The following is a 24,631-nucleotide window of genomic DNA, read 5'->3' as shown; positions in this document are numbered from 1 at the left end:
CTCCCAAATACATCAAGATGTTTGTGTTAGACGAAGCTGATGAAATGTTGAGCCGTGGATTCAAGGACCAGATTTACGACATATTCCAGAAGCTCAACAGCAACACCCAGGTGAGGAAAACTACCATCTTACTGGTAATAGCCAGTGATTTCCTTAATTCAATTAAGGCTGCCTAATCTAATTAGGCTAAAGGGTGACCAATAACATCTTAGGACATTTCATAGATTGTCTTTTTTCCAATAGGTGGTTTTGTTGTCAGCTACAATGCCTTCTGATGTGCTAGAGGTGACCAAGAAGTTCATGCGGGACCCCATTAGGATTCTCGTCAAGAAGGAGGAGTTGACCCTGGAGGGTATCCGCCAGTTCTACATCAATGTGGAACGAGAGGTGGAGTGTGGTGTGGGAGGTGAGCCTGGTGGTGAGGCATTGGGTATTGCCCCTGGCTGATTCATTTATTTTGATTTATTTTTTTCCTATCTCCAGGAATGGAAGCTGGACACGTTGTGTGACTTGTATGAGACCCTGACCATCACCCAGGCAGTCATCTTCATTAACACCCGAAGGAAGGTTGATTGGCTCACTGAGAAGATGCACGCCCGAGACTTTACTGTCTCTGCCATGGTGAATTTTCTTCCTTGTCAAAAGCTTTATCAGTGCCGTGTTTTCTCAGAACCCCTGTGCCTGCCACTCCATATATACCCTTTTGTTCCATCTTCTATCTAGCATGGAGATATGGACCAAAAGGAACGAGATGTGATCATGAGGGAGTTCCGGTCTGGCTCCAGCAGAGTATTGATTACCACTGACTTGCTGGTGAGTAAAAGGGTATTCTGAAGACTGGGGGAGAAAAGGACACTCCAAGGTGATTCCCTCTCCAAGGGGCCAACTAGTGCCCCTTTCAGGAAAGTAGCAACTTGGAAGAGAATATGGCATGCCTAAGGTCTCTGGGAGACAGGGGATTCTTGTTTCCTTTACCTTCCTTTGGATGCCTACAGGTGTATTGAAGTCCCTCTGGATATATTGTATGATCGGTCACGAACTGAACATACCATCTTTTTTACACTAGGCCAGAGGCATTGATGTGCAGCAGGTTTCTTTAGTCATCAACTATGATCTTCCCACAAACAGGGAAAACTACATCCACAGGTGAGTAGGTCAGGAATACTTGTCCAACCCCCTTGCCTAATGCTCCTTGAGCTGAAGCTTTTGTGATTACTTGTCCCTCTTCCCATTGCATTATCCGTATTTTCCAGAATCGGTCGTGGGGGCCGTTTTGGCCGTAAGGGTGTGGCTATTAACATGGTGACAGAAGAAGACAAAAGGACTCTTCGAGACATCGAGACTTTTTACAACACCTCCATTGAAGAGATGCCCCTCAATGTTGCTGACCTCATCTGAGACGGGCTGTCCTGCTGTCCAGCCCCAGCGAGAGTTCAGCCTTGGGGGCGCTGAGGAGCACAGCTGGAGGGGGGAGGGAAGGGAGCCAAGGGATGGACATCTTGTCAATTTTTTTTCTTTTTTCTTTTTTTTTTTTTTTTTTTCTTTGAATAAATGTCACTTTTTGAGGCAAAAGAAGGAACCGTGAACATTTTAGACACCCTTTTCTTTGAGGTACACTCTTGCCCCGGCCCCAGGCGCCGTCTCCCCTCAAAAAACACTAATTCATTTTCCTAACCTAGTGGCCTGCAGGTCCCAGAGGCTCTCCCTCCTCTGACCAAATCCCTCTGGAAAATTCAGGGGGGTGTGTAACATGTTAACTTGATCTCACTTGCTGGACCAAATCTCCTGAGGTTGCCTGCAGGGGATGTCCCCAGGTGGGGGGAGCAGGGGAGAGAAAATGGTAGCCATTTTTACATTGTTTTGTATAGTATTTATTGATTCAGGAAACAAACAACAAAATTCTGAATAAAATGACTTGGAAACTGCCTGTTTGGGCTGCTTATTTCTTGGCCTCTCCCACCCGCCACTTGGGTATCTCTTCTCCCTGCTTATTCAGTGCTTCTTTTATCTTGTTTCCTTGATACGTTTGCTTAAGCACTACCAGAGGATAAGACCTTTCAAGATGGTAGTGTGTATGGTGGCACACAACCGATCCCAGCATTCTGGGAGACTGAGGTGAAAGGATCACAAGGCTGAGGCCAGCCTGGACACTCAGGACAGCGTGATCATCTGAAAGGCTGAGACACTGCACATTGTCACAAGTGCCTCACATGCTTCAGCCAAGAGGAAGTACAGGGACAGAGGAAAGAGCTGGGTGATGGTACAGGGCTGTGATCCCAACTTGGGGTTGCTGAGGCAGGAGGGTCGCTGTTGGGAGTTGCCTGAATTGCACAGCAAAACATGAGGGAGACCACTGCAGGGGGGACCTGTCAGCAGGCCCTGTAACCCTTGTTCTGCTGAGTGTTTTGCTGAGGAGACACGGGTTCCCATGAATCAACTGTCCCAGAACTCCCGGCTGTACTCACATGATCCCTTTGACTTTGCCCTAATAACTTCCCACTTGTGAAGCCAGAGCCAATGGTTCTCTTACTTTGATTATGAAAGATAATGACCAAGATTGGTAGCTAGAGCTAAAGTGCCTGAATCAGGTTGGGGGCGGGGTTATTTTACAGGAAGTGAAACACTTTTTCTCCTATTCCAAGAGAAGACAGGAACTAGAGTTGAACAACTGGTGCGGGCACAGCCTCATTGGGTTTGGGCGAGGCGGTTCTGTCATGAGGTTGGCTGTGCTGCTCTTGGTCTCTCTGGGGCTTCTAACAGGTAAGGAGAAAGTGGGACGGAAGAGAGGGAGCCCCTGAGGAGGAGCCTGCCCGGGGTTGCTAACCAGTCTCTCTTGGCTGAAAGCCCAGGGAACAGAGATTCACTGGCCTCACAAAAAATCAGCCACTCTGCTACCATCCTTCACGGTGACACCTACAGCTACAAAAACAGTAAGGCCTACAACCAGCCACGGACCCACCACCACCAGTCATGGAAATACCACGGTTCACCCAACAAGCAACAGCACTGCTACCACCGCTGGACCTACGACCGACACTCACAGTACTGCTGCCACTACCAGTCCTGGAAATGCTACTCGTCACTCCACAACAAGCAATGGCACGGCTACCAGCCCAAGATTCTTGACCAGTTCCCCCACGCTGGGACCACTGCCACCCTCTCCAAGTCCTAGTCCAGGCTCCAAGGAGGCTATAGGAGACTACACGTGGACTAACGGTTCCCAGCCCTGTGTCCAGCTCCAAGCCCAGATTCAGATTCGGGTCCTATACCCTACCAAGGGTGGAGGAGAGGTAAAGCTAAAACTCTGCGGCTGAGAGGGACAGGAAGCAAGTCCTGTTGTGGTTGAGAGGGGAGGAGGAAGAGCAGGTAAGGAAGTACTGGGCACAGTAGTTAACATTTGTAATCCCAGCACTTGAGTGGCTGAGACTGGAGGGTTGCTGTGAGTTCAAGCCCAGCCTGGGCTACATAGTTCAAGGCCAGGCTGAACTATTCAAAAAAAACTATTCAAAAAAAAAAAAAAAAAAAAGCTGGGTGTGGTGGTGCACATGCCTGTAACCCCAGCACTCTGGAGGCTGAGGCAGGAGGATTGCTGTGAGTTCAAGGCCAGCCTAAACTGCAACGAAGACCTTATCGCAAAAAAGAAAAAAAAAAAGTAGATGAGGGAACAGGGAATCTTGGATGACATGGAATTGTAGTCTTAAGACCCTCTGCTCTTTAACTTCCACAGGCCTGGGGCATCTCTGTACTGAACCCCAATAAAACCAAGGCCCAGGGAGGCTGTGAGGGTGGCCATACCCATGTGCTTCTCTCATTCCCCTACGGGCATCTCAGCTTTGGATTCAAGCAGGTATAGTTCCACACCCCTCAGCCTCCACTCACCCTCTCAGTATTCCATCCCTATCAAACCTTGCCTCCCTCCTTCCTCTGTGACACGGACACCATCCCCCTGCCACCCTGAGCCTTCCTGTTCACCTCCCAGGACCTGCAGCAGAGCAGGAGTGTGGTCTACCTGAACTACGCTGCTGTGGAATACAATGTGTCCTTCCCCCAGGCAGCCCGTGAGTAACCTTCCCTTCCTCATTGCTTGCTTGTCTGGGCTCCTGAAGGGATGAAGCTGGGGCAGGGAGGTTGACAGGACCTGACTCTTCCTCTCCCCTTCAGAGTGGACATTCGCAGCTCAGAATTCATCCCTTCGGGATCTCCAAGCACCCCTGGGGCAAAGCTTCAGTTGCAGAAATGCCAGCATCCTTCTTTCTCCAGTTTTTCACCTTGACCTCCTCTCTCTGAGGCTACAGGCCGCTCAGCTGCCTCACACAGGAGTTTTTGGGCCAAGTAAGACCTGTCTATCCCTCCCTCCTACCGTTCTCCCACTGTGCTAGAATCCTCTTTTGCAGGGCCAGATCTCTCTTATTTATTTATTTATTTTGGGGTCTTTTTGAGACAGGGTCTCGCTATGCAATTCAGACTGGCCTTGACCTCACTTTGTAGCCCAGGCTGGCCTGGAACTCACAATGATCCTCCTGCCTCAGCCTCCCGAGTGCTGGGATTACAGGCGTGTGCCACCACGCCTGGCTAGAGTTTCTTTTTTTCTTTCTTTTTTGAGAGAGGGTCTTGCTATGTAGCTCAGGCTGGCCTTGAACTCATTATGTAGCCCAGGCTGGCCTTAAACTCGCAGAGATCCTCCTGCCTCAGCCTCCCAAGCACAGGGATTACAGGTGTGCGCCACCACGCCCAGCTCAGACCTCTTCACTTAAAGCCCAGACTTCTTCCTACTCTTGGGCTTGTCATGGCAACTGCGCAACTGTGCTCCCCTTGTTTACAAGAATTTCCCAGAGGCCACGGGATCTTGCCCAAAATTAAATTAAATACTAAATACCATAAAACTAAACCACAATAAAAGCTGATTGATTTAAGAATATACCTCTTTCCCCCTTTTACCTACTGCTGAGTTCTGGGGTGAGATGCTCCCCAATCTCCTTCCAGTAACCCCACTTCCTTGTTCCCCCATCCCAGCCACCGCTAATGGAATGCCTACTTGCCCTCTTTCTGCCAGGTTTTTCTTGCCCTGGAGACCAGTCCATCATGCTGCCTCTCATCATTGGCCTGACCCTGCTTGGCCTCCTCGCTCTGGTGCTTGCTGCCTTCTGCATCATTCAGAGACGCCCATCTGCCTACCAGGCTCTCTAAGCATTTGCCCCCATCAGAGGGGCTCCAAGAGGCACCCTCATTTCCTCACCATGCAACCAACTCACAAACGAAGTTACCATTCTTCACTGCCCTTCCTTTTTTTTTTTTTTTCTTCTTCACTGTCCTTCTGAAGAACAAAACAGTTACTGCAATTGGGAGACAGAAGGGAAGAGGTTTTATTAGAGGCAGCCCCCGCGCCAGCAGGAAAGTAGTAAAACCTACTCTTTTTTGGTACCGGGAATCGAACTCACAACCTTGCCCTTACCAGGCAGGTGCTGTGCCGCTGAGCTAAATCCCCAGCCAGTAAAACCTACTCTGTCTTTTGTTTCCCTTGTCCTGCCAGGATTAAAAGTGTAAATTTCTTGTTAAATGCCTTTGTGTCTTTTCATAGTTGAATCACAGGAGGCCAAAAACAGCTGGTAAAGAGGGATGAAAATAGTACTTGACTAAATGCCCTCAAGGGTTCAGCTGCCCCAAGGCCCGGAACAGGTGATGTTAAATATACCACTGCTTCCTTCTTTCCCAGATTATTTCTGGAGCCACTGGCTGCCCGCCTCTCCTCCAACCCAGTGGAGTTGCCCACCTTGGCAACCATCTTTCCAACTCTCCTGTACAATTACAGGTACAGTGGACTGGCAAAGCAGTGCACACATGGCTTATTTCATTTCCAAAGATAAAGCCAGTGGCTCCAGAGCAGTAAGAATTCTCTGTCCAAACTGGGTGTGGTGGTGCATGCCTGTAGTCCCAGCACGCAGGAGGCTGAGGCAGGAGGATTGCTCTAAGTTTGAGACCAGGCTGGGCTATTGAGTTCAAGGCCAGCCTGAACTACATACGGACAGCCTGTCTGAAAATACAATAAAGCTGCTTATAAGAATTCCCTGTCCACTGTGTCCTGTGCTAGATAAGCTAAAGAATTCACCGCGAAGGACTGCATCAGCCACAGGAGCAGCGGGTACTGTGACCTCACACACAGTTGTTTTCTGTATTACTGGGAAGACCATCGCCCTCAGCCTAGCCACACCCCAAGCTAGCCCTGACGTCCCCAGTACCTGGGGGGAGGGGGGAGTCACCCTCAGGGCAGCCGGACTGTAAAAGGGGCTTCCAAGCGAGGGGTGCTCGACAGTGTGAAGGCCAGGTGCACCTCCATCACGTTGGCACACCATGGGCTGGGGGTCTGGCGCTGGGGGCCGAGCATAGCACACACACCAGCTAGTCCAGGGTGCCCTTTTCACAGCACAGATGTTCAGCCTACTCAGCCTTGCGCGCCAAGAGACAGGGAACTACAGGGCTACAGTGCCCCCACCCATCGCCATTTTGGAGACATACTCCCTTTCTCTCAACTGCACAATACAAATTTGGTTAAGAGAAGACAAGATGGCGCCTAGCAGGAGTCGAGAAGAAAGGCCAAAGGATAATTCTTGCTTCGGAACTGCAACAGTAAACAAAGGGGTGGGAAATCTAAACTGCGCAGACGCACTGCTCGGGGTCGGGAACACTTTAAAATTCCAACGGTAGGCCGGGTCCGAAACGTGGTCTCTGATCTTAAGCTCTGCCTCCTAAATCGGGTGAGGCGACAGGGTGGGCGAATAGGAGACCGCGCAGTTCCCCGCGGAAAGGGAATCAGGGGCGGGGAACGCAGAGCGCGCATGCGCACTGTAAGTTAATGGCGGGCTCCAGAACTGGCGGAAGCTCGCTTTCCAACATGGCGGCTGAGACAGATCAGCTGCTCAAACGGGTGCTGGTGCCAGTTCTTTTACCTGAGAAATGCTACGACCAACTTTTTGTCCAGTGGGACGTGCTTCATGGTGAGTTTTATTCTCCAATCAAAGTCTTATTCGAGCATCCTTAACCGTGACTGGCTATTAAATGACGGCAGTGGCTGCGGCCACTCTGATCTGGGCGGAAGGTGCTTCTTAGAGGGGCGGAAGTGGGTTGGACCCCTCGCAGGGAAGACGCCATATTTGGGCAAGAGAGTGAGCCGCCGGATGGAAGTACATTTGGAGGTTTCTGCGTGAGCGACGAGGAAGGATGAGAAGGCTTTTTTTTTTTTTTTTTTTTTTTGAGACCGGGTCTCGCTATGCAGTTCAGGCTGGCCTTGAACTCACCTTGTAGCCTAGGCTGGTCTCGAACCCGCAACGATCCTCCTGCCTCAGCCTCCCGATTGCGGGGATTACAGGCGTGCGCCCCCACACCCCGCAAGAAGGCTCACTTTTAACAAAACAAAATTTAAAATATGATCAAATAACTCTAGGCTTTAGAAGATCGCTGGTAGAATTAAATTTAATTAAAAGCCTGTGATGAATCAGACCTTCTTGTTCCCTCAGAGGCATCTCTGACCCCAGTTGCTTCCAGCCTGCATGTTAATTCATAGTCTAACTTTGGAATAATTTGCCTTCTTTCCCGTTTGCTGGGCATCTCTACAGCAAGGCCTGCCTCAGATGTTGAGAGGACTTTTCCTACCTACCCCTGTCAGTTCGTAGCAAGACCCCCACACCCAGGCTCGTGGGACACTGTTCAAGTTCTCTCATAACCTATGAATGTCTGGATCTCACTGAGCCAAGTTCCTTGAGGACGTGGGTAAAGGCTAGAGAAATTATAAAAGCAAGACCTGGAGGGTAGGACTAAGCCTCTGATTAGAGTCAGGGAGAGAGTTCAAGAATGAATGGAAGGAGGGCTGGGGATTTAGCTCAGCGGCACAACGCCTTCCTGGCAAGCTCAAGGTCGTGAGTTCGATTCCTGGTACCGGAAGAATAAAAGAATGAATGGAAGCGGGGCCTGGTGGTACATGCCTGTAATCTCAGCACTGGGGAGGCTAAGGCAGGAGGATTGTTTCGAGTTCGAGACTAGCCTGGGCTACAAAGTGTGTTCAAGGCCAGCCTGAACTGCATAGTGTGACTATGTCCCAAAGAGACCAAAAAAAAAAAAAAAAAAAAATGGTATTGGGCCGGTGATGTAGCTCAGCAGCACACGTCTCCCTGTCGAGGCCCTGAGTTTGATTTCTGGTACCAAAAACAAAAAAAAAAATGGTATTAATCCCAGCACTTGGGAGGCTGAGGCAGGAGGATGGCCATGAGTTTGAGGCCAGCATGGACTACATAGTGAGTTCAAGGCTGGCCTGGCTACATTGCAAGACCCTATCTAAAAACAACAAAGAATGAGTGACATGGAAACCTGTCCCTGGAGAGAATGTGTGAAGTGAGTGGCCAGTTGATAAGAGGAGGGAAGAAGGAGAAGGGAATTCTTCGGCATGGCTCATAGTTATTCAGGGAAGAACTGGGGAGCAGAAGACCTTGTGTGCAATGGAAGGTTTGTGCAAGGGAGGACATTAGCTATTTTGGAAGGTCACCTAGATTGATTATGAGATGGCAAGGTCCTGAGTTCGATCCCCCGTACCAAAATAAAAGTAAAGTAAAAATAAAAAATGACTATGAGATGGTTTGGAGCGAGAAGGACCAGGCCTTTTCCCCCCATCTTCCCACCTCCAGACCAAGACTTCCTCTGTGTGAACATGACAAGCTGAGGGCGTAGATAGGGCAACCCACAGAACACGTCAGGTCCTTGGCAGGGTTCCAGAGGGATCATACTTGCCTCTTTCCTTTTCTCAGTTCCCTGCCTCAAGATTCTCCTCAGCAAAGGCCTGGGCCTGGGCATTGTGGCTGGGTCACTTCTTGGTATGTACATTTTCTTTCCTGCTATCAGGATAGGGGCGGAGGTACTGAGATGCCAGAAACTGTGTGGTTCTTTAACTGTAAATGGGTTAATTGTGCTTCCCAGTCCCTTCTCAGGCTGTCGCATTGCGTTGTGCCCCCAAGGACTGCCGGCTCCTTAACCCTGCCCCTCTCATCTTTTTGCCAGTAAAGCTGCCCCAAGTATTTAAGATCCTGGGAGCCAAGAGTGCAGAAGGGCTGAGTCTCCAGTCCACAATGCTGGAGCTCATGGCATTGACTGGGACCGTGGTCTACAGCATCACCAACAACTTCCCCTTCAGGTGAGGACCCTGCCCTGTGTCCTCAAGAGCAAATGGGTTTAAAGTGAGGAAGGTGAAAGGGTAGGAAAGCTTAAGCTCGTCCAGAAATCTAGTCTTCAGTGGGAGCGAGCATCCCAAGGGTACCCACACCACCACGAGGCAATCACAAACGGGGCTGTGGGCTACAGAGCACAGGGTTGTGTCCGATGGATGGGCGATGGCGGCTTTCCCTGCCTTTCCAGGCCTGCCTTTCTTCCTCCCAACTCTTGACCCTGCAGCTCTTGGGGCGAAGCCCTGTTCCTGATGCTCCAGACAGTGACCATCTGCTTCCTGATCATGCACTTCAGAGGACAGACTGTGAAAGGTGCTGGGGGCTTGCTCAGGAGCAGGCTGTGGCTTCTTGGGAATCCTGCTGGGAACTCGGGCCTGGGGAGGCCACAGGACGGAATTGGTTGATGAAGGCTTCTTGTCTCCCTGCCCCCCAGGAGTTGGTTTCCTAGCCTGCTTCGCGCTGATCCTGCTGGTGCTGCTTTCACCACTCACACCCCTGGCTGTGGTCACCCTGCTGCAGGCCTCTAATGTGCCCGCCGTGGTGGTGGGAAAGGTGGGTAGGAGAGCAAGGGGAAGGATGCTGAGGCGGGACAGGGCGGAGGGCGGAATGGAAGCCCAAAGGGGATAGAGGATAGAGGGAAATGGTGATGGGAGCATGGGGAAGGCCCAAATGACAAAACCAAAGATGTCAATTCCTCCCCTAGCTGCTCCAGGCAGCCACCAACTACAGCAATGGGCACACAGGCCAGCTCTCAGCGATCACAGTCTTTCTGCTATTTGGGGGCTCCCTGACCAGAATCTTTACTTCCATTCAGGTGAGTACACCTTCTACCCTCTAGAGGGCACCAAAACCCCATTTTACACCCACTCAAGGACTAAATCTGTCCCGCCTGAAGCCTTTGTCCTTAAGGAGGCTTTTTTTTTTTTTTAAGACAGGGTCTCTCTATATAGCCCATGCTGGCCTTGAACTCCTGATGATCCTCCTGCCTCAGCCTCCTGAGTGCTGGGATTACAGGCTTGTGCCACTACACCTGGCTATGTAGCCTGCCTTGTGTTGTGCTAAAAAGGATGACCCTGGCTATCTCTTACAACCAGGAAACTGGAGACCCCCTCATGGCTGGAGTCTTTGTGGTCTCCTCCCTCTGCAATGGCCTCATCGCTGGCCAGGTCCTCTTCTACTGGAACACAGAGCCTCCCCACAAGCAGAAAAAGGAGCGGTAGAGCTGAGCCAGCTACTGGAGTCATTCCGTGTTTCCATTCCTCTGCCCAACCTGAGGGTCCTCCCCACTGTCCAGCCTGTCTGTGACTTTCAGTCCTCCCCTCCTCAGCAATTCCAGCTTTCTGAGCCAGGGCTTTTTAGTGGGAGCTGGTAGCTGATGGGCCCAGATCCTTAGGAGAGGACCGTGGTAGCATTAACACTTTTTGATATTAAAGGTCCATCCTCAGTACCACAAAAAAATCCACGGCTTCTAAGGCCTGTGCATGTGCTATTACCTCATTTTATCATTTGGCTCCTGCAGCAGCAGTTTCCAGCTATTTCTGTCTCTATCCCAGAACAGTCTCTTGTCCTACCCTGTCACCTCCCCACTGCTCTTGTGGCCTTAGAGGACTGACAGAGCCCAGACAAGGGACTGGAGGGGACTCGGCTTGCGGTGGCCCCCTCCCCCTGTACCCCAGTGCTGGTGGAGGGGAAAGGGGACTGAATGACTCAGGCAGGGCCCCGGGGTGGGGTGAGGAGGTTCCTGCACTGGCAGGTCCAGGCGGAAGGGATTGGAAGTGGTGCTGGTTCCCGCTGCAGTGAGTGAGGGGAATGAAGATGGGACACAATAAAGACACAAACACCTGGCTTTGTCATACAGAATTGTGTTACATGGTGGTTTTGCTGGCCTTGGCTTTCTTGGGAGGACTGCAGGCCTCTGAGTGGTAGTTCAACATAGGAAAGGATTTTCAGCCTGGGGTTGGGGGTGATTCTGGGTGGGAGGAAAGAATGCAGCCCTCACTGGGAGGTCCATGCCGTTTTTAGAGGTGGGCTAGGGGCATGGGGGCACCAGGACTGTAGGGAGTGGGAGACCCTGGAGGTAGGTAGGGGCTGTAGGGCGGGAGAAGCTCCCCCTGGAGCCTGGGGTCACTCTGAGGTAAGGAGCTCGGCGAGGGGGCCTCCGGTCTACAGTGGGAAGAGCTGCAAAGAGAAACAGGAAGTTAGAGGTTACCTCTGGGTTGGAGGGGCTGAGCAGTGGCCCCCACTCTCAGGTGGACTGGTCTGACCAGTTTGGGGCAGACAGAGGTAGAGCCCGCCACCCAGCCATGCTGGCTACAGCAAGGCATGGGACCAGACCTTCGGATGGCTCGGAGAGGCGCACAGCCCTGTTGGGGCATGCTCAGGAGCAGCAGGCTTGCGTGCTGCGCGGCTGTTTTCCTCTTTTGGGGCGGCAGGCCAGGAAGGAGCAGGATGGGCTTGGCCTCTCCTTGCCCTGCGGGCTGGGAGAGGAAGCCGGGTCACACACGGGCCAGAGCAGGGGGAAATGGAGCACGCTGGTAGCTAGAAGTGTCATATCCAGGGGTCACTCGCCCCTGCAGGACTGCCACCTCCAGGGTGAGATGGAAAGACCCCGCGGGTGACGACCGTCCAACCTAATGAGGAGTGGCCTGTTTGAATGGACACTCACACCGGCCCGCCCCTTCCCAGGCACTCACCCATAGTTGCCGGGTAGGTAGGGTGTCGAGTAGTTGGGGGGCTGGTACCCAAAGGCTCTGCTTCCTTGGGTGGTTGTATATCCCGGACTCCAGAGCGGGCCGCCGCAGGCCAGGGCGCCGCCTCCCGGACTGAAGACAGGCCCGGCGCCCGAGCTCTTGGTCTTGCGCCGCGGCCGGTACTTGTAATCCGGGTAGTCGCGTAGGTGCCGGGCGCGCAGCCGCTTGGCCTCCTCCACGAAGGGCCGCTTCTCCTCTTCGCCCAGCAGTTTCCACTGCGCGCCCAGGCGCTTGGAGATCTCAGAGTTGTGCATCTTGGGGTTCTGCTGCGCCATCTGGCGGCGCTGAGCGGAGCTCCACACCATGAACGCGTTCATGGGCCGCTTCACCTTCTCCAAGGGAAGCCCCCCGGAGACTACGGGGCTCCCGGCTCCTTCCTGCTCTTGGGCTCCCGGAGCTGAGGAGGGCTCGGTAGTAGGAGCTGGAGGCTCCAGGTTCCAGGCGTGGGTCTGTGAGGAGCCAGGTAGCGCCATGGGTGAGGAGAAGCCTTAGGAGGGCGTCCTGAATTGAATGCCCTCCTCTCAAGTGAAGCTGGGACCTTTGAAGTGTGTCTTCCCAGTCTGGAGTCGTGGAGAACCCGGTTCTTAAAGTGTTATCACTCCCAGCCCGGAATCCCAGGAGCCTTTGGTTGCAACCGCTCCGGCACACTTAGGACAGAGTGGAGGGCGACCGCTGGGTCCCGCACGCCTGCACCAGAGAGGTCAAGCTCGGCGTTCCTTCTAGCTCTTACGACCCCAGCCGCTCCTCTCGCCTGCCCCCTGCTGCGGGGCGCCACGTCCGGTGGAGGTAGACTTACCCCTGCCCCCGGGCGCTCCGGAGCTGCGCAGCTGCCGGGCCACAACCCAGGTGCCGCGGGCCTCCCACCTGCACTCCGCGTCTGTGGCCGGCGGGCCGGGCTCAGGAACTACTTGTGAAGACTAACTCCTCCCCAGTCCCTCCCAGACTGCGCCAACGTCCCCCTCCTTTAGGCAAACCCAGGTGTCCCGTTCTTCCCAGCCGCAACACCTCCCCTCCAGGTACCACGCCCCCTCCCCACCCTAGGTGCAGTTGTCAGGCCTTCCAGCCCAGTCGCTGCGATTGTCTCCCTCCTCTCTTAAGCACCGGCAATTTAAAGTCAATGCCTTTCCACAGCCGGATGAAGCGAAGCACAGGGGCAGCCAGTGCCCTCGGGGTAGAGTTGTGTTAGGAGGAATTTGGGAACATCTCATTCCCCACCCCAAACGCTTTTCTGGTGCCTACGGCTGCTCCAACGCCTGACCTGCCCGTGGGGCAATCAGGGCAGTCGGAGGAAGGCCATTTTTATTTCCTGAGTCATGCCAGCAGGTGCTTGGGCTGTGTTCGACCCTTCTTTCAGGTGAGAAAACTCAGGCTCTTCCACCTCCAGCCCCAAGCCTCTGAATTTCGGCAGGTTTGATCTTCGAACACAAGCCAGGAGGCCGGGGGCCAGGCGACAGTTCCCAAGAGCTGAATTTGAGTGATGTGGATGCCAGAGCCACAGTACACTAGCCAGAAACGGGGCCCAGACCCCCGGGTCCTAGAGGTTGGGGGAACCCTGCTTCCCACTCTGCTCACAGCCCAGCCTGTGCCCCAGGCCACAAGTAATCCGATTAAGCAGCTGCCCACCCTGGCTCTTGCTCCTCGCAGGCACAGCTCTAGCTGAGCAGCCCTGCCGAGCCGAGCCATGACTCAGGGCACAGGAGGGGCCCAGCTCCCTCTACCAGGAGGGGCAGGGGTGGGCAGGACGGTCTGAACCATCTGGGAACCAAGAGAGTACCTGGGCCTGGGGGATTCAGAAACGTCGTAAGTTCCAGCCTGAGAATAAGCCTAGTGTGGAGGAACGGACCACGGCCAGGGACCAGTGCAGATTTAGTCCTAGAGAATCAAATGGATCACTGGGAAGAAAGGCACAGGAACCACAGAGCCATTTGGATTTTTTTATTCTCTTTTTAAATACTGTACAGTGAAAAATAAATACGCCTTCTCATCCACCAGACAAGGTTGGCCCCGCCCTCCCCTGGGGGGCCTTGTCATCCCCCTTCATACACACCCCTGGTTCTACTCCAAAACCTTCCCCATGCCTCCCACCCATGGATACCCTCACTATCCCCGTCTTCCACAGTGATGAGGCCCCAGAAACGGGGTATAGGATGGGAGGAGGGATAGCAGGGGCCCCCCCTGAACTGTCAAATCTGGGTGGGTCAAGGAGCACCCCCACCCACCAACAGGTGGAAAATGAGGGTGTTCAGAGGTTGGGGCATTAGAGGATAAAGGCACATCCAGTCTGATGGGGAAGGGGGGGCTCCCCTCACCCTGGGGAAGAGTGGACAAGAGAGAAGGGGCTATGACCCTGTTACACACCCCTCCACTAGCTCCTGGAGGTTGGGGGGGACCCAAGCTGCTGTGCCACCCCCCTCCCCCCTAGATAAGAGCAGCTCCAGCGCAGGTCAGTTGGGCCTGTGAGGCCCATGGTGGTGGGCAGCAAGCGAGATGGAGAAGGGAGGGATGCAGGTTGGAGGTTTTATGAAACCCCATTCACCAAACTACCCAACTCCAGGGGGGCAGACAGCTCCCCATTTTCCGAGGGGCCCTTAGGAAGCTTGCTGACGGAGTCACCCTGAGGAGGAAGTGGGGAGGAAAACGGAGGGGACGGAAACAGGCAGTTAGTAGCAGTTCAGTTGCAGCATTCCCTCCCACTAGGCCCTGTACTGTTCCAGTCACCCTCACTGCTAAACTCCACCGACATGGCCACTTCGGCAACTCCATATGAAATGTTCCTGATAATCTTTTTCTGCCTCTTGCCCCAGAATAAGGCGTGGGGTAAAAATTGCATCTTGCCTGCCTACCTTCTGTCCTGAAAGGGAGTCCTCTGAGGGCTTAGCGCGTTCCAAGGGTGGCCGCTGGCGGCTCTGAGACTCTGCTCGTGAGATATAGTCAGCCACGGTCACTGGGGGAGGCAAAGATTGAGACGTTGAGAAGGAGCTCTGATATCCAGCCCACACTGCCACCAAACCCAGCCCTGGCTTGTCACAAGGCAGGACGAGTTCCACCCATCCTCAGCAGGAGGAGGGCTCCTGTGGGCAGTGTCAGCTGACCTGGCTGCCGGTCTCCACTGATAGACCCATCGGTCCGGTTACCACGGTTGCGGCGGCGACGGCTGCGATTACGACGCTGGGGTCTGGACTCCTCTTCTGATGGAAAGAAAAATGGTCATATGGTCACTCTCCCCTCCCTCACTGCTACCCATCTCTGACATCTCAGGCCTTAGGCACACTCCTCACCCAGGCCATTCTCTGTCATGTTAGGCCCATCAGACTCTAGGCCTCCGTCCATGACAGTTCTGTCTTCATCAGTGCGACGGCGGCGGGAGCGGCGGCGCCTAGCACTAGCTGGAGGGGGTTCCCCAGGCTCTGAGTCAACTGGGGGCTCTGGTTCAGATGTGTCCAGTAGGCTGTAGGGGTTACTGTCCGGATCCTTCAGCACTGGCCAGGGGGAAGAAAGAGGCAGGGGAGGTAGGTAACAGACAATCACCTTTGCTTTTGGCTGACATTCATAACCCCAGTTGTCTGGTACCTGAGCTAATAGATGAGGAGTTGTATCTTGAGGTGGGTCGGGTGGTAGGTGGGGGTCCCCTACCCCGGCCCCCAGTCAGCCGCCTCCGGCTTTCTTCCCCCCGGGTTGGGGGGTCCCGGTCACCAGGCCCAGCTCTATTGGGCTCCTCTCTCTTCTCTGACTCAGTCTCAGAAGCTGTGGACGGGTCTGAGCTGGGGCCTGAAGAACACAGGGATTTATTCAGGGCCACCCCTCCCACCCAGGACTCGTCACAGCCCCTGGAACAGAGAAGTTCTCTCTTTCCCAATCCCCCAGCCAATCACCTCACCATCTCCTCCATCTCGACTCTCTCCAAGTTTCCAGGCGACCCTCTGCCTCTCCCAGTGCCCCCACAACTGTCTCACCGTAGGCAGGACCGCTAGTCCTGCGACCTCGGCCTCGACCCCCATAGCTGCCCCCATAGGTTCTCGTGGCGTGGAGGGAGGAGGAGGAGCTCTCGTCAGTGGTATAGCCGGTCTTATCGCTGCCACCACTCCGTCCACTCCCAGGAGGGCGAAAGCCCAGCCCAATCTGCCGAAGCTGTTCATCAATTTGCAACCTCTCCAAGCGAAGCTGCTCCACCTCCTGGTTGGGAAGAAAATGGAGAATGGTATGGAAAGAATAAGGTCAGGGACAGTCACCTTCCTTCATGCGTCTACACAGCTAAGCGCTCAGAAATGCAAGGAAGACAATGGCTGAACAAGGACAACACAGGGATCCAACCTCACAGCCAAAATTTCCACCGAAGGTTCCTATTTCATGGAGACAAACTGAGCTCCCCTGTTCTGAAGTTTATCCCCCAGCAGTCCTTGCCCATGCGCTACAGCCAGCTCCTTCCTCTCCTGACCCTTGGCATAACTACCTGGAGATAGGAGAGGTGATACTCCAGCAGCGCCTGGGCATTGCTGATATTCTCTCGGGTGCCAACAAATATGAAAGGAACCATTCCCTGGAGAACAGAGGGAAGAAAAGATGGACCAAAAATGTGAATAAAAATGGAAATCTTAACCCTTCCTGGTCTCCCAGGGGGCCCACCCAATGGGATCAAAATCTACTATGGGGATAAAAATTGTTGTGCTTCACCCTCCGGAGGTTCCCAGACCTCAGAAAAAAACCCCACTACTTCTGGAAAGCAACCCCTAGACCTGGTTACCCCATACCTCCTCCCTGGGGTTCTTCTTGTCATTATCACCTTCAACACGGACCCTCACCACACCAGATTTATCCACAATCTCCTGGATAACTTTCCCGTTCTTTCCAATCACTTTGCCTGAATGAGTAAAAGAGAAATTAGTTTGTTTTTTTTTTTTAAAGGAAATACAAGTAAAAACAGTGAGATGAAGTCTTTCAGATGTATTGCCATTTTCTTTCTTTCTTTCTTTCTTTTTTTGGAGATAAGGTCTTGCTATGCAGTTCAGGCTGGCCTTGAACTCACTTTGTAGCCCAGGCTGGTCTCAAACTTGCAGCGATCCTCTTGCCTCAGCCTCTGAAGTGCTAGATTACAGATGTGCATCACTATGCCCAGTTTATAAATGGAATTAAATTGAATACATATACAGAAAATGGCACTGGGTGTGGTAATCACAGCACTCAGGAGGCTGAGGCAGGAGGATTGATGTGAGTTTGAGGCCAGCCCGGGCTACAAAATGAGTTCAAGGCAGTTTGACCTGCACAGTAAAACCCTGTCTCAAAAAGGTAGATGGACAGATAGATAGACAGATAAAGCTAAATAACCCTGTCTCAATTTTTAAAAAAATTCTGATTCTAGGTTTCTGATGTTTTCACAGAATAAAATATTAAAATCTCCCATCCAAGTATTAACCAAGCCTGACTCTGCTCAGCATGCGAGATGGGCACATTCAGGGTGGTAAGGCCAGAGACTATAATCTCTACAAGTTTATCCTTCCATTATTATCAATGTCCTACCATTATTATCAGAGTAAGATGACTTGCTCTGTACTTATGAAACTGAAGTCCACAGGACAGTGCCAACCTCAGCTAAAAACTCAGAATCACTTCCAAGACTCGCATTCCCCTCATCTTTTTTCTTTTTTTTTGGCAGTGCTGGGGGTTGAACCGAGAACCTTTGTAATGAGCTACATCCCAATACCTTTTTTGGGATAGGGTCTTGCTAAGTCACTAAATTGCCCAGTCTGGGTTTGAACTCTCAGTCCTTCTGCCTCAACCTCCCAGTGTGCTGGAATTATAGGCTTGTGCCACCACACCCAGCTTTTTGTGTGCGTGCTTGTGATGGCATATCGCTGTTACCTAAGCCGGTCTCAGACTCTTGGATTCAACTGATTCTCCTCCCTCAGCCTCCTAAGTAGATGGGACTACAGATGTGTGTCACTGTACCCAGCTTTCTATTCTCTTTTATACACACACCCCAACTTACCAACCAGGTTCCTGGGCACTTGTACGGAGTCCTCAGAAAACTCTAGGTAGCTTCGGGCCTGTCGGCATGCCTCAGGAGTCTACAAGAAAAAGGGGTAGGTGTTACTGAAATACAGGACTAAATCTCCATCTCTCTGCCATTCTCTAAATTTAGGGAAATAGGATGACGCCACCTAAGCAAGGAAGGGTGGCAATAAAACACATGTTTGTGGGCTATGGAGGTAGTTCAATGCAAGAGTGCCTGCCTAGCATATAGCTCAAGGCCCTGGGTTCAAGCCCTAGAACCACATACACACAAATATAAATAAACAAAAACTACTCAGGTTTGCTTTCCACTCTTTTCCCACCATCCCCTAAGACACCTGGAAGACAGATCTTTCCCTACCTCCCCATAGATGCGGAAAGTGCAGGTCTCTTCACCCAACTCAATAGCAGTCACCCCAGGTACTTTTCGAGCCTGCTGAATGTTGGCACCATGAGTCCCAATTGCCAGACCCATCAAGTCCTCTCGCACTGTGAACTCCTCCTGGAATGCCGCTGCCAACTGCTTGCTTGTCTGAAAGGAAAAGGCACTGTAGGAATCATGGTGGTGGAATGTCAGAATCCCTGTCCCAAGTACCTGACCCTAGGTATAACTCAAGGCGGGCAAATATGTGAAGGAAACACATGGAAGAGAGCCAGAAGCACCATGGAGTCTGCTGACCACTAAGATCTATATAGAAAAACTCAGGAACTTTTAAATATTAATGGCTTGAGAAAGGGAAAGTGATACAGTTAGGGCAGAGTTTGGGTTGAGATTCACAAAGTTCTGGATTTGCTTTTCACAGGATCTGGTTATATGATCCTGAACATATAAAATGTGTCCCTGGTGTGTCATCTGCTAAGTGATTACATCTGGCCTACCTCATGTTCAAGACCAGCAAGACAGTTAAGAAAGGGTGGTATGGCCAGTGTGGTGTGGCATGCTTATAATCCCAGCACTCAGGAAGAGGCTGAGGCTGGAGGATCACCATGAGTTCAAGGCCAGCCTGGGCTACGGAGTGAGTTCAGGGCCAGCCTGAACTACATAGCAAGACCCTGTCTCAAAAAACCCAAAAAAAAAAAAAAAGGTGCTCACTTCGGCAATACGTATACTAAAACTGGAATGATACGAAGATTACCACAGCCCCCATGCAAAGATGACACGCAAATGTGTGAAACACTCCATATTTTTTTTAAAAAAGCAAGGATGGAATGAAAGGGTGGTACTTTCCCAAAGTACCTGCAAGTACAAAAAACACTTCCCATCTTAACCACACAAGCATCAATTTTTCTCAAAACAAATCCAACAAGCTAAACAAAAACTATGGGTTAAGAAAAGCAGAAAAAGATCCTATGAACTGCCATAGTTCTATTTCACTTCTCAACCAGTCTTAAAGGGATCTCTGGATTGAGGGGCAGGTTCTGGAAAAACAACAACAAGAAGAAAAATTTGAGTCCTAAGAAGGATTCGCTAAGTTGGAAAGCTATCTAATGAGATATTCCCAGATCCAGTCTACTATTTTCAAGATAGAGAGGGGTGGATAATAGTGAAGAACTATACTAGGCAAGAAGAAAAAGCTGGAAAACAGAACTAAACAATGTTCAAAATCACAGAGGAAGAGGGCGGAATATCTATAATAACTTATAGATATCTTCTAGAGAAAACAAGGAAAGGTTTTACCTTATTTAATGGTGCTGGGGATAAAACCTTCACAATGAGCTATATCCCCAGACCTTCCTTCCTTTTTTTTTTTCTTTTCTTTTATTCATTCATTCATTCATTCACTCATTTTTTTGTCTTTTTGAGACAGGGTCTCGCTATGCATTTCAGACTGGCCTTGAGCTCACCTTGTAGCAGCATGCTGGCCTTGAATTCTCAAGGATCCTCCTGCCTCAGCCTCCCAGAGTGCTGGGATTACAGGCATGTGCCACCACATCTGGCTTTTTTATTTTGAGAGAGAATCTTGCTAAGTCATCAAATGGTCCAGGATAGGGTCAAATTTGCAGTCTTTTAGCCTCAGCCTCCAAAAATGCTAAGATTACAAAACTGTGTAACCACACCCAGTTGGTTTTTATTTTTTTAAACTGCCTTGAAGGTGTATTTCAGTGACTATATTTGGCATATATGGGGATGTGGGTTTAATCCCCAGCACCAAAAATAAACTGCCTTAGCTAGGTGTGGTGGTGCAAGCCTGTAATCCCAGCACTCAGCAGGCTGAAGCAGGAGGACAGCTGCATGTTTGAGGCCAGCCTGAACTACATAGTGAGACCCTGTCTCAAAAAGCCACCAAACCAAGCAGAGATCAAAACAACCTGCCTTCTGGTATTTTATCATGCATGTAAAATTTATCTATATAAAATCTTGAGATGGGGTTCTCGCTATGTTGCCCAGGTTCAAATGCCAGGGCTCAAGTGATCTTCCTGCCTCAGCCTCCCAAGTAGCTGAGTATAGTCAGTATTTTAAAATAATTTTTAGAAAATGAAGTAAAAGAGCCAGGCATGGTGGTGCAAGCCTGTAATCCCAGCATCTGGAAGGCTGAGGCAGGAGGATTGTTGCAAATTCGAGGCCAGCCTGGGCTACAAAGTGAGTCCAAGGCCTGCCTGAACTGTAGAGCGAGACCCTGTCTCAAAAAGACAAAAAACAAAAAAACAAACTCAAAAAGCCAGCCTGAACTGCATAGCGAGCAGAGACCCCATTTCAAAAAGACAACAAAGAAAGAAAGAAAATGAAATAAGAGCAACAAAAAAGCAAGACTTTTCCATCCCTCTGTTAACCAGGAACTGAACCCAGGGCCTTTGCACTGAACTACATCCCCAGCCCTTAGTTTTTATTCTGAGAGAAAATCTCACTAAGTCACTAAACAGCCCATTCTAGGCATGAACTTTCAATCCTCCTGACTCAGCCTCCCAGAGTGCTGAGACTGCAAATATGCATCACCATGCTTGACTGAAGATTTCTTAAAAACAAGGACATGTCCCTATTTCTAAGACACTGGCTCTATGACTTAGCACATCTGGTACACTGTACTACACAGAACAATACAGCTAAGTTTTTTTTTGGTTTTTCTCCGGTACCGGGAACCGAACTCACGACATTGCGCTTGCCAGGCAGGCGCTCTGCCGCTGAGCTAAATCCCCAGCCCCTACAGCTAAGTTTTGAGAGAGCTGAACACTATCTTTTGTCATCGAGAAACTTACTCACTGGAGACTGGAGCACATTTGTATCATCAGAGAGTAACAGTGAATTTTTACCTACCACTCCCCTGAGAAGCAACCCTAAAGAGTGAAAGGTTACCATGGTCCAGAATTTGCCCAGGCTCAGAGAAAAGCCTCCCAAAAGAATAAGTTCACTTGATAAAGGGAAAGAGATGTCCAAACAGAAAGACACATACACACCACACACACATACCCTCAACTCTAGTTTAAAATGGTGTTAATACCAGGCTGGGGATATAGCTCAGCGGCACAAGTGCCTGCTTGGCAAGCACAAGGTCCTGAGTTTGATTCCCAGTACAAAAAAAAAGGTATTAATACCTAGGAAAAGGGAAACTGACAACTGTTACCGTAACAGAACTCAAAAACTTGTGGAGGTGTAACTCACTAGTGGAGCTCTTACCTATCATGCACAAGTCCTTGGGTTCAGTCCCTAGCACCCCCTAAAAACAAAAACAAATCAAACTTATAGGAATACCCTAGTCTAACTAATTATAATAGAGGAAGATAAAGTTCACTGAAATAAAATGATTTGCCAAAAGACATTTATCAAAGACTTAGGGTTCCAAATCCAGTGTTTTTTTCCCCAACATATAAATGATTCTCACATATATCTCATGAACAGATTTAGATGCCAGTGCTAATTTGGGGTGCTGTGGAAAGGGGTCAGAGCCATGGCCCCTTTCAAATTTTACTTTTTAAATGTTTTTGGTTTTGTGGGTCTCACTATACAGTTCAGCCTGTCCTTACTCACAAACTGGCCTTGAACTCATCATCCTCCAGCCTCAGCCTACAGCACTGGGATTACAGACATGCATCACCACGCCCAGACTGGTTCCCTTTTTTTTTCTTCCTTTCCCTTTTTTTTTTTTTGTCCTGGAACTCTTAGTGATCCTGCCTCAACCACACCTGGCTCCTTTTCCATTTTTAGGTAAAGCTACTCTGATTGTGTTTCAAGAAAAATTTCACTTGAGCCAGGTGTGGTGGCCCACACCTGTTATCCCAGCACTTTGGGAGACTAAGGCAGTAGGATTGCAAGTTTGAGAGCAGCAGGTGCAACTGAACGAGAGCCTGTTTCAAAATCAAAAAAAATTTTTCAAAGGGCTGGAATGTAGCTCAGTGCACAGACCTTGCGTTCACTCCCCAGTCCTCACCCCTCCAAAAAAGAAAAATTTCACTTGACCAAAAGGTCCTCTATTTAATAGTTTGAAAAATAACTGTACCAGAACATAATGAAGCTCTGCCATCTTGAGGCGTTTGAGATAAAATAGCCAATCCTGGTTTAATGGCCCCAGAAAGCCTTACTCTTTTTGTTCTGTAAACACAAGAGCATGAGTAAAGGATGGAGCAGGAAGGAAGGAGGACAATACTATTCAGCAGGAGAAAGAGGAGCCAAAACTTACCTCGAGGTGTTTAGTAGCTTCTTCATTGCGGGACATGAGGAGCAGTTTGGTTCGGAGGCTTCGAAAATGCATATCACCCAGCAGAGACGCCCGCTTCACAGGGGCTTCTGTGGTTGACTGGAAATAAACAGTAAAGTCATTCAAACTGACTGCACAAAAACTAGGTGAGAGCCAGGGACTGAAATCAGAATGTGTGATTTCTTGGAAAAGTTAAGAAATGAACAAGAAACTGGGCATGGTGGCACACACCCATAATCCCACCATTCTGGGAGGCTAATGCAGGAGGGCTGAAAGTTGTGGGTTTTTTTTGTTTTGTTTTGTTTTGTTTTTGGAGATAGGGTCTGATCTCACTGTAATTCAGGCTGGCCTTGTTCATTATGTAGCCCAGCCTCCTGAGTGCTGGGATTATAGGTGTGTGCCACCACACCTGGCTTAGAGAGTGTATTTTTAAAAATTCTATTATCCAAAAGAATCTTCAACCCAGGTGACTGCAAAATGATTACTAGGATTAAAAACAAAAGTTCAAGCATGAGGTCCTGAGTTCGATTCCCGGTACCAGAAGACTAAATAAATTAAAAACAGTAAGTTGTTAAGGTATGACTCAGTGGAGGATAGGTTGCCTAGCATGCATGAGCCCTGGGTTCAATTCTCAAAATGGCAGGGACACCCCCCCCCTCAACAAAAAAAGAAAGAAAGAAAGAAAGAGGATCATACATGAGGAAGGCTAAGAAAAGGTAAGGCTACCTGGGCTTCTAGGGATCAGCGCAATAAAGTCCTCTCTGACAACGTGTATAAAATTTAGCTTACTTTCTACAAAACGTTTAAAAGGGGAAAAGGAAAAATTGTTGAAAGACCACATATAAAATTCAGGCAGAATAAACTCACCAGAATAAAGAGCTCACTATTTGTGATATTGAGAAAGATGCAGTTGGCTCCCAATGCTTTCTTGAACTCTTTATGGACGTTTTCATTAGAGCAGCTGCAGGGAAGAATAAATGTTCAGAAGACAGAGTGCAGTGAAAGGTTCAGGAGAGAAAGAATGGAACAAAGAAAACAGAAACCACAGTTAAAGAACAGGGGTGGAAAACAGAGGAGCTGAGGGTATATCATATATGAAGAGCCCTAGGAGCTGGGCGCTGTGGTACACACCTATAATCCCAGCTATTCAAGAGATTGAGGCATAAGGATCACAAGTTCAAGGCCACTCTTGGACAATTTAGCAAGATCCCATTAAGAAAAAACAGGACTTTAAAGGGCCAGGGAACAGAGCAGCACACTTAAGAGTGGGAGTGGGGCCTGGAAGAAATAAGGAGAGACAAGGGCTGCAAAGAGGGCCTCCTATTCCGAGAACCTCCCCAACACTCACGCCTCTCTCAGATCCTCAGGTACAGCCATGGTAACCTTGAAGAAGCTGCCTTTGGTTGCAAGGGGATTGGGATTTACTGGCCGAAGTCGCTCCAGGGTGACAATTTCATTGTAGGTGGCGTCACAAGCAGCATATTCAATGACATAGAACTAGGAAAAGGGAAGAAAGCTGTGAAGGACCCAACCACCTATCTCCTACCTTTCCATGAATAAAATACTGGTATCTGAAGTTCTCCAAAGATGTTCACAATCACTCACATCTCCCTTCATCATCCGCACCCGGGCCAGCCACCAGCCACAAGGTTCCTGTTCATTGGCTCGGGAATAGACCTGAAAATAAATTTGAAATGAAAGAGATTGAAGACAATCCAAAAACATAAAAAAATGGAATAAACACCAAGTATGGTGGTGCATGGCTAGAATCTCAGTATCTAGGAGCTGCAGCAGAACTGCCATGGGTTCAAGGCCAGCCTGGGCTACATGGTGAATTCAAGGCCAGCCTAAATTACATAGCAACATCTTATATTAAAAAAGCCGGGCGTGGTAGTGCACGCCTATAATCCCATCACTTGGAAGGCTGAGGCAGGAGGATCGCTGTGAGTTCAAGACCAGCCTGGGCTACAAAGTGAGCTCAAGGCCGGCCTGAACTGCACAGAGACCCTGTCTCAAAAAGACAAAAAAAGACCAAAAA

General features: G+C 50.2%; 5 protein-coding genes across 9 annotated transcripts in view; 3 read left to right on the top strand and 2 right to left on the bottom strand.

The window, feature by feature from the left end:
- Positions 1-1,922, top strand: part of Eif4a1 (eukaryotic translation initiation factor 4A1) — a gene marked incomplete in the record, with an annotated part of 6,400 nt that extends 4,478 nt beyond the window's left edge. The window contains 6 exon segments of the mRNA XM_013522083.1: positions 1-110; positions 244-387; positions 484-621; positions 724-813; positions 1,067-1,146; positions 1,254-1,922. Coding sequence (XP_013377537.1) covers positions 1-110; positions 244-387; positions 484-621; positions 724-813; positions 1,067-1,146; positions 1,254-1,398 — 707 coding nt within the window.
- Positions 1,923-2,638: 716 nt separating this feature from the next.
- On the top strand, positions 2,639-6,061 carry Cd68 (CD68 molecule). The gene is made up of 6 exons (XM_005399476.2): positions 2,639-2,760; positions 2,845-3,290; positions 3,728-3,847; positions 3,980-4,058; positions 4,162-4,332; positions 5,054-6,061. Exons 1-6 carry the CDS (start codon positions 2,715-2,717, stop codon positions 5,185-5,187), a joined length of 996 nt encoding a protein of 331 aa, XP_005399533.1. The 5' UTR covers positions 2,639-2,714; the 3' UTR covers positions 5,188-6,061.
- A 601-nt stretch (positions 6,062-6,662) lies between these two features.
- Mpdu1 (mannose-P-dolichol utilization defect 1) lies at positions 6,663-11,063 on the top strand. Of its 4 annotated transcripts, none has more exons than XM_013522085.1 (7): positions 6,663-6,992; positions 8,793-8,858; positions 9,043-9,175; positions 9,433-9,518; positions 9,640-9,758; positions 9,910-10,020; positions 10,142-10,294. In XM_013522085.1, the coding sequence occupies exons 1-7, from the start codon at positions 6,851-6,853 to the stop codon at positions 10,154-10,156; spliced, it is 672 nt and encodes a 223-aa protein (XP_013377539.1). In that variant the 5' UTR covers positions 6,663-6,850; the 3' UTR covers positions 10,157-10,294. The 4 variants fall into 4 exon arrangements, with proteins under 4 accessions (XP_013377539.1, XP_005399530.1, XP_013377540.1 ...); XM_005399473.2 differs by lacking the exon at positions 10,142-10,294 and adding an exon at positions 10,301-11,063 and having other exon boundaries at positions 6,677-6,992; XM_013522086.1 differs by lacking the exon at positions 10,142-10,294 and adding an exon at positions 10,301-11,063 and having other exon boundaries at positions 6,680-6,992; positions 9,048-9,175.
- Positions 11,053-12,931, bottom strand: Sox15 (SRY (sex determining region Y)-box 15). Of its 2 annotated transcripts, XM_005399475.2 has the most exons (3): positions 11,900-12,931; positions 11,541-11,683; positions 11,292-11,384 (listed from the first exon to the last, which is right to left on the bottom strand). In XM_005399475.2, exons 1-2 carry the CDS (start codon positions 12,427-12,429, stop codon positions 11,584-11,586), a joined length of 630 nt encoding a protein of 209 aa, XP_005399532.1. In that variant the 5' UTR covers positions 12,430-12,931; the 3' UTR covers positions 11,292-11,384; positions 11,541-11,583. The 2 variants fall into 2 exon arrangements, with proteins under 2 accessions (XP_005399531.1, XP_005399532.1); XM_005399474.2 differs by lacking the exon at positions 11,541-11,683 and having other exon boundaries at positions 11,053-11,384; positions 11,900-12,908.
- A 945-nt stretch (positions 12,932-13,876) lies between these two features.
- Positions 13,877-24,631, bottom strand: part of Fxr2 (fragile X mental retardation, autosomal homolog 2) — a gene marked incomplete at its 5' end in the record, with an annotated part of 20,127 nt that continues 9,372 nt past the window's right edge. Inside the window, 14 exon segments of the mRNA XM_005399472.2 lie at positions 13,877-14,570; positions 14,800-14,900; positions 15,049-15,144; positions 15,235-15,435; positions 15,527-15,724; positions 15,910-16,129; positions 16,407-16,493; positions 16,705-16,814; positions 17,940-18,018; positions 18,324-18,494; positions 22,576-22,692; positions 23,461-23,554; positions 23,942-24,090; positions 24,199-24,270. Coding sequence (XP_005399529.1) covers positions 14,475-14,570; positions 14,800-14,900; positions 15,049-15,144; positions 15,235-15,435; positions 15,527-15,724; positions 15,910-16,129; positions 16,407-16,493; positions 16,705-16,814; positions 17,940-18,018; positions 18,324-18,494; positions 22,576-22,692; positions 23,461-23,554; positions 23,942-24,090; positions 24,199-24,270 — 1,791 coding nt within the window. The 3' untranslated portion in view covers positions 13,877-14,474.

The sequence above is a fragment of the Chinchilla lanigera genome, unplaced genomic scaffold (genome assembly GCF_000276665.1).
Source record: "Chinchilla lanigera isolate Chin_1 unplaced genomic scaffold, ChiLan1.0 scaffold00066, whole genome shotgun sequence".
Classification (NCBI taxonomy): domain Eukaryota; kingdom Metazoa; phylum Chordata; class Mammalia; order Rodentia; family Chinchillidae; genus Chinchilla; species Chinchilla lanigera.
This window is presented reverse-complemented; position numbering and strand designations above follow the sequence as displayed.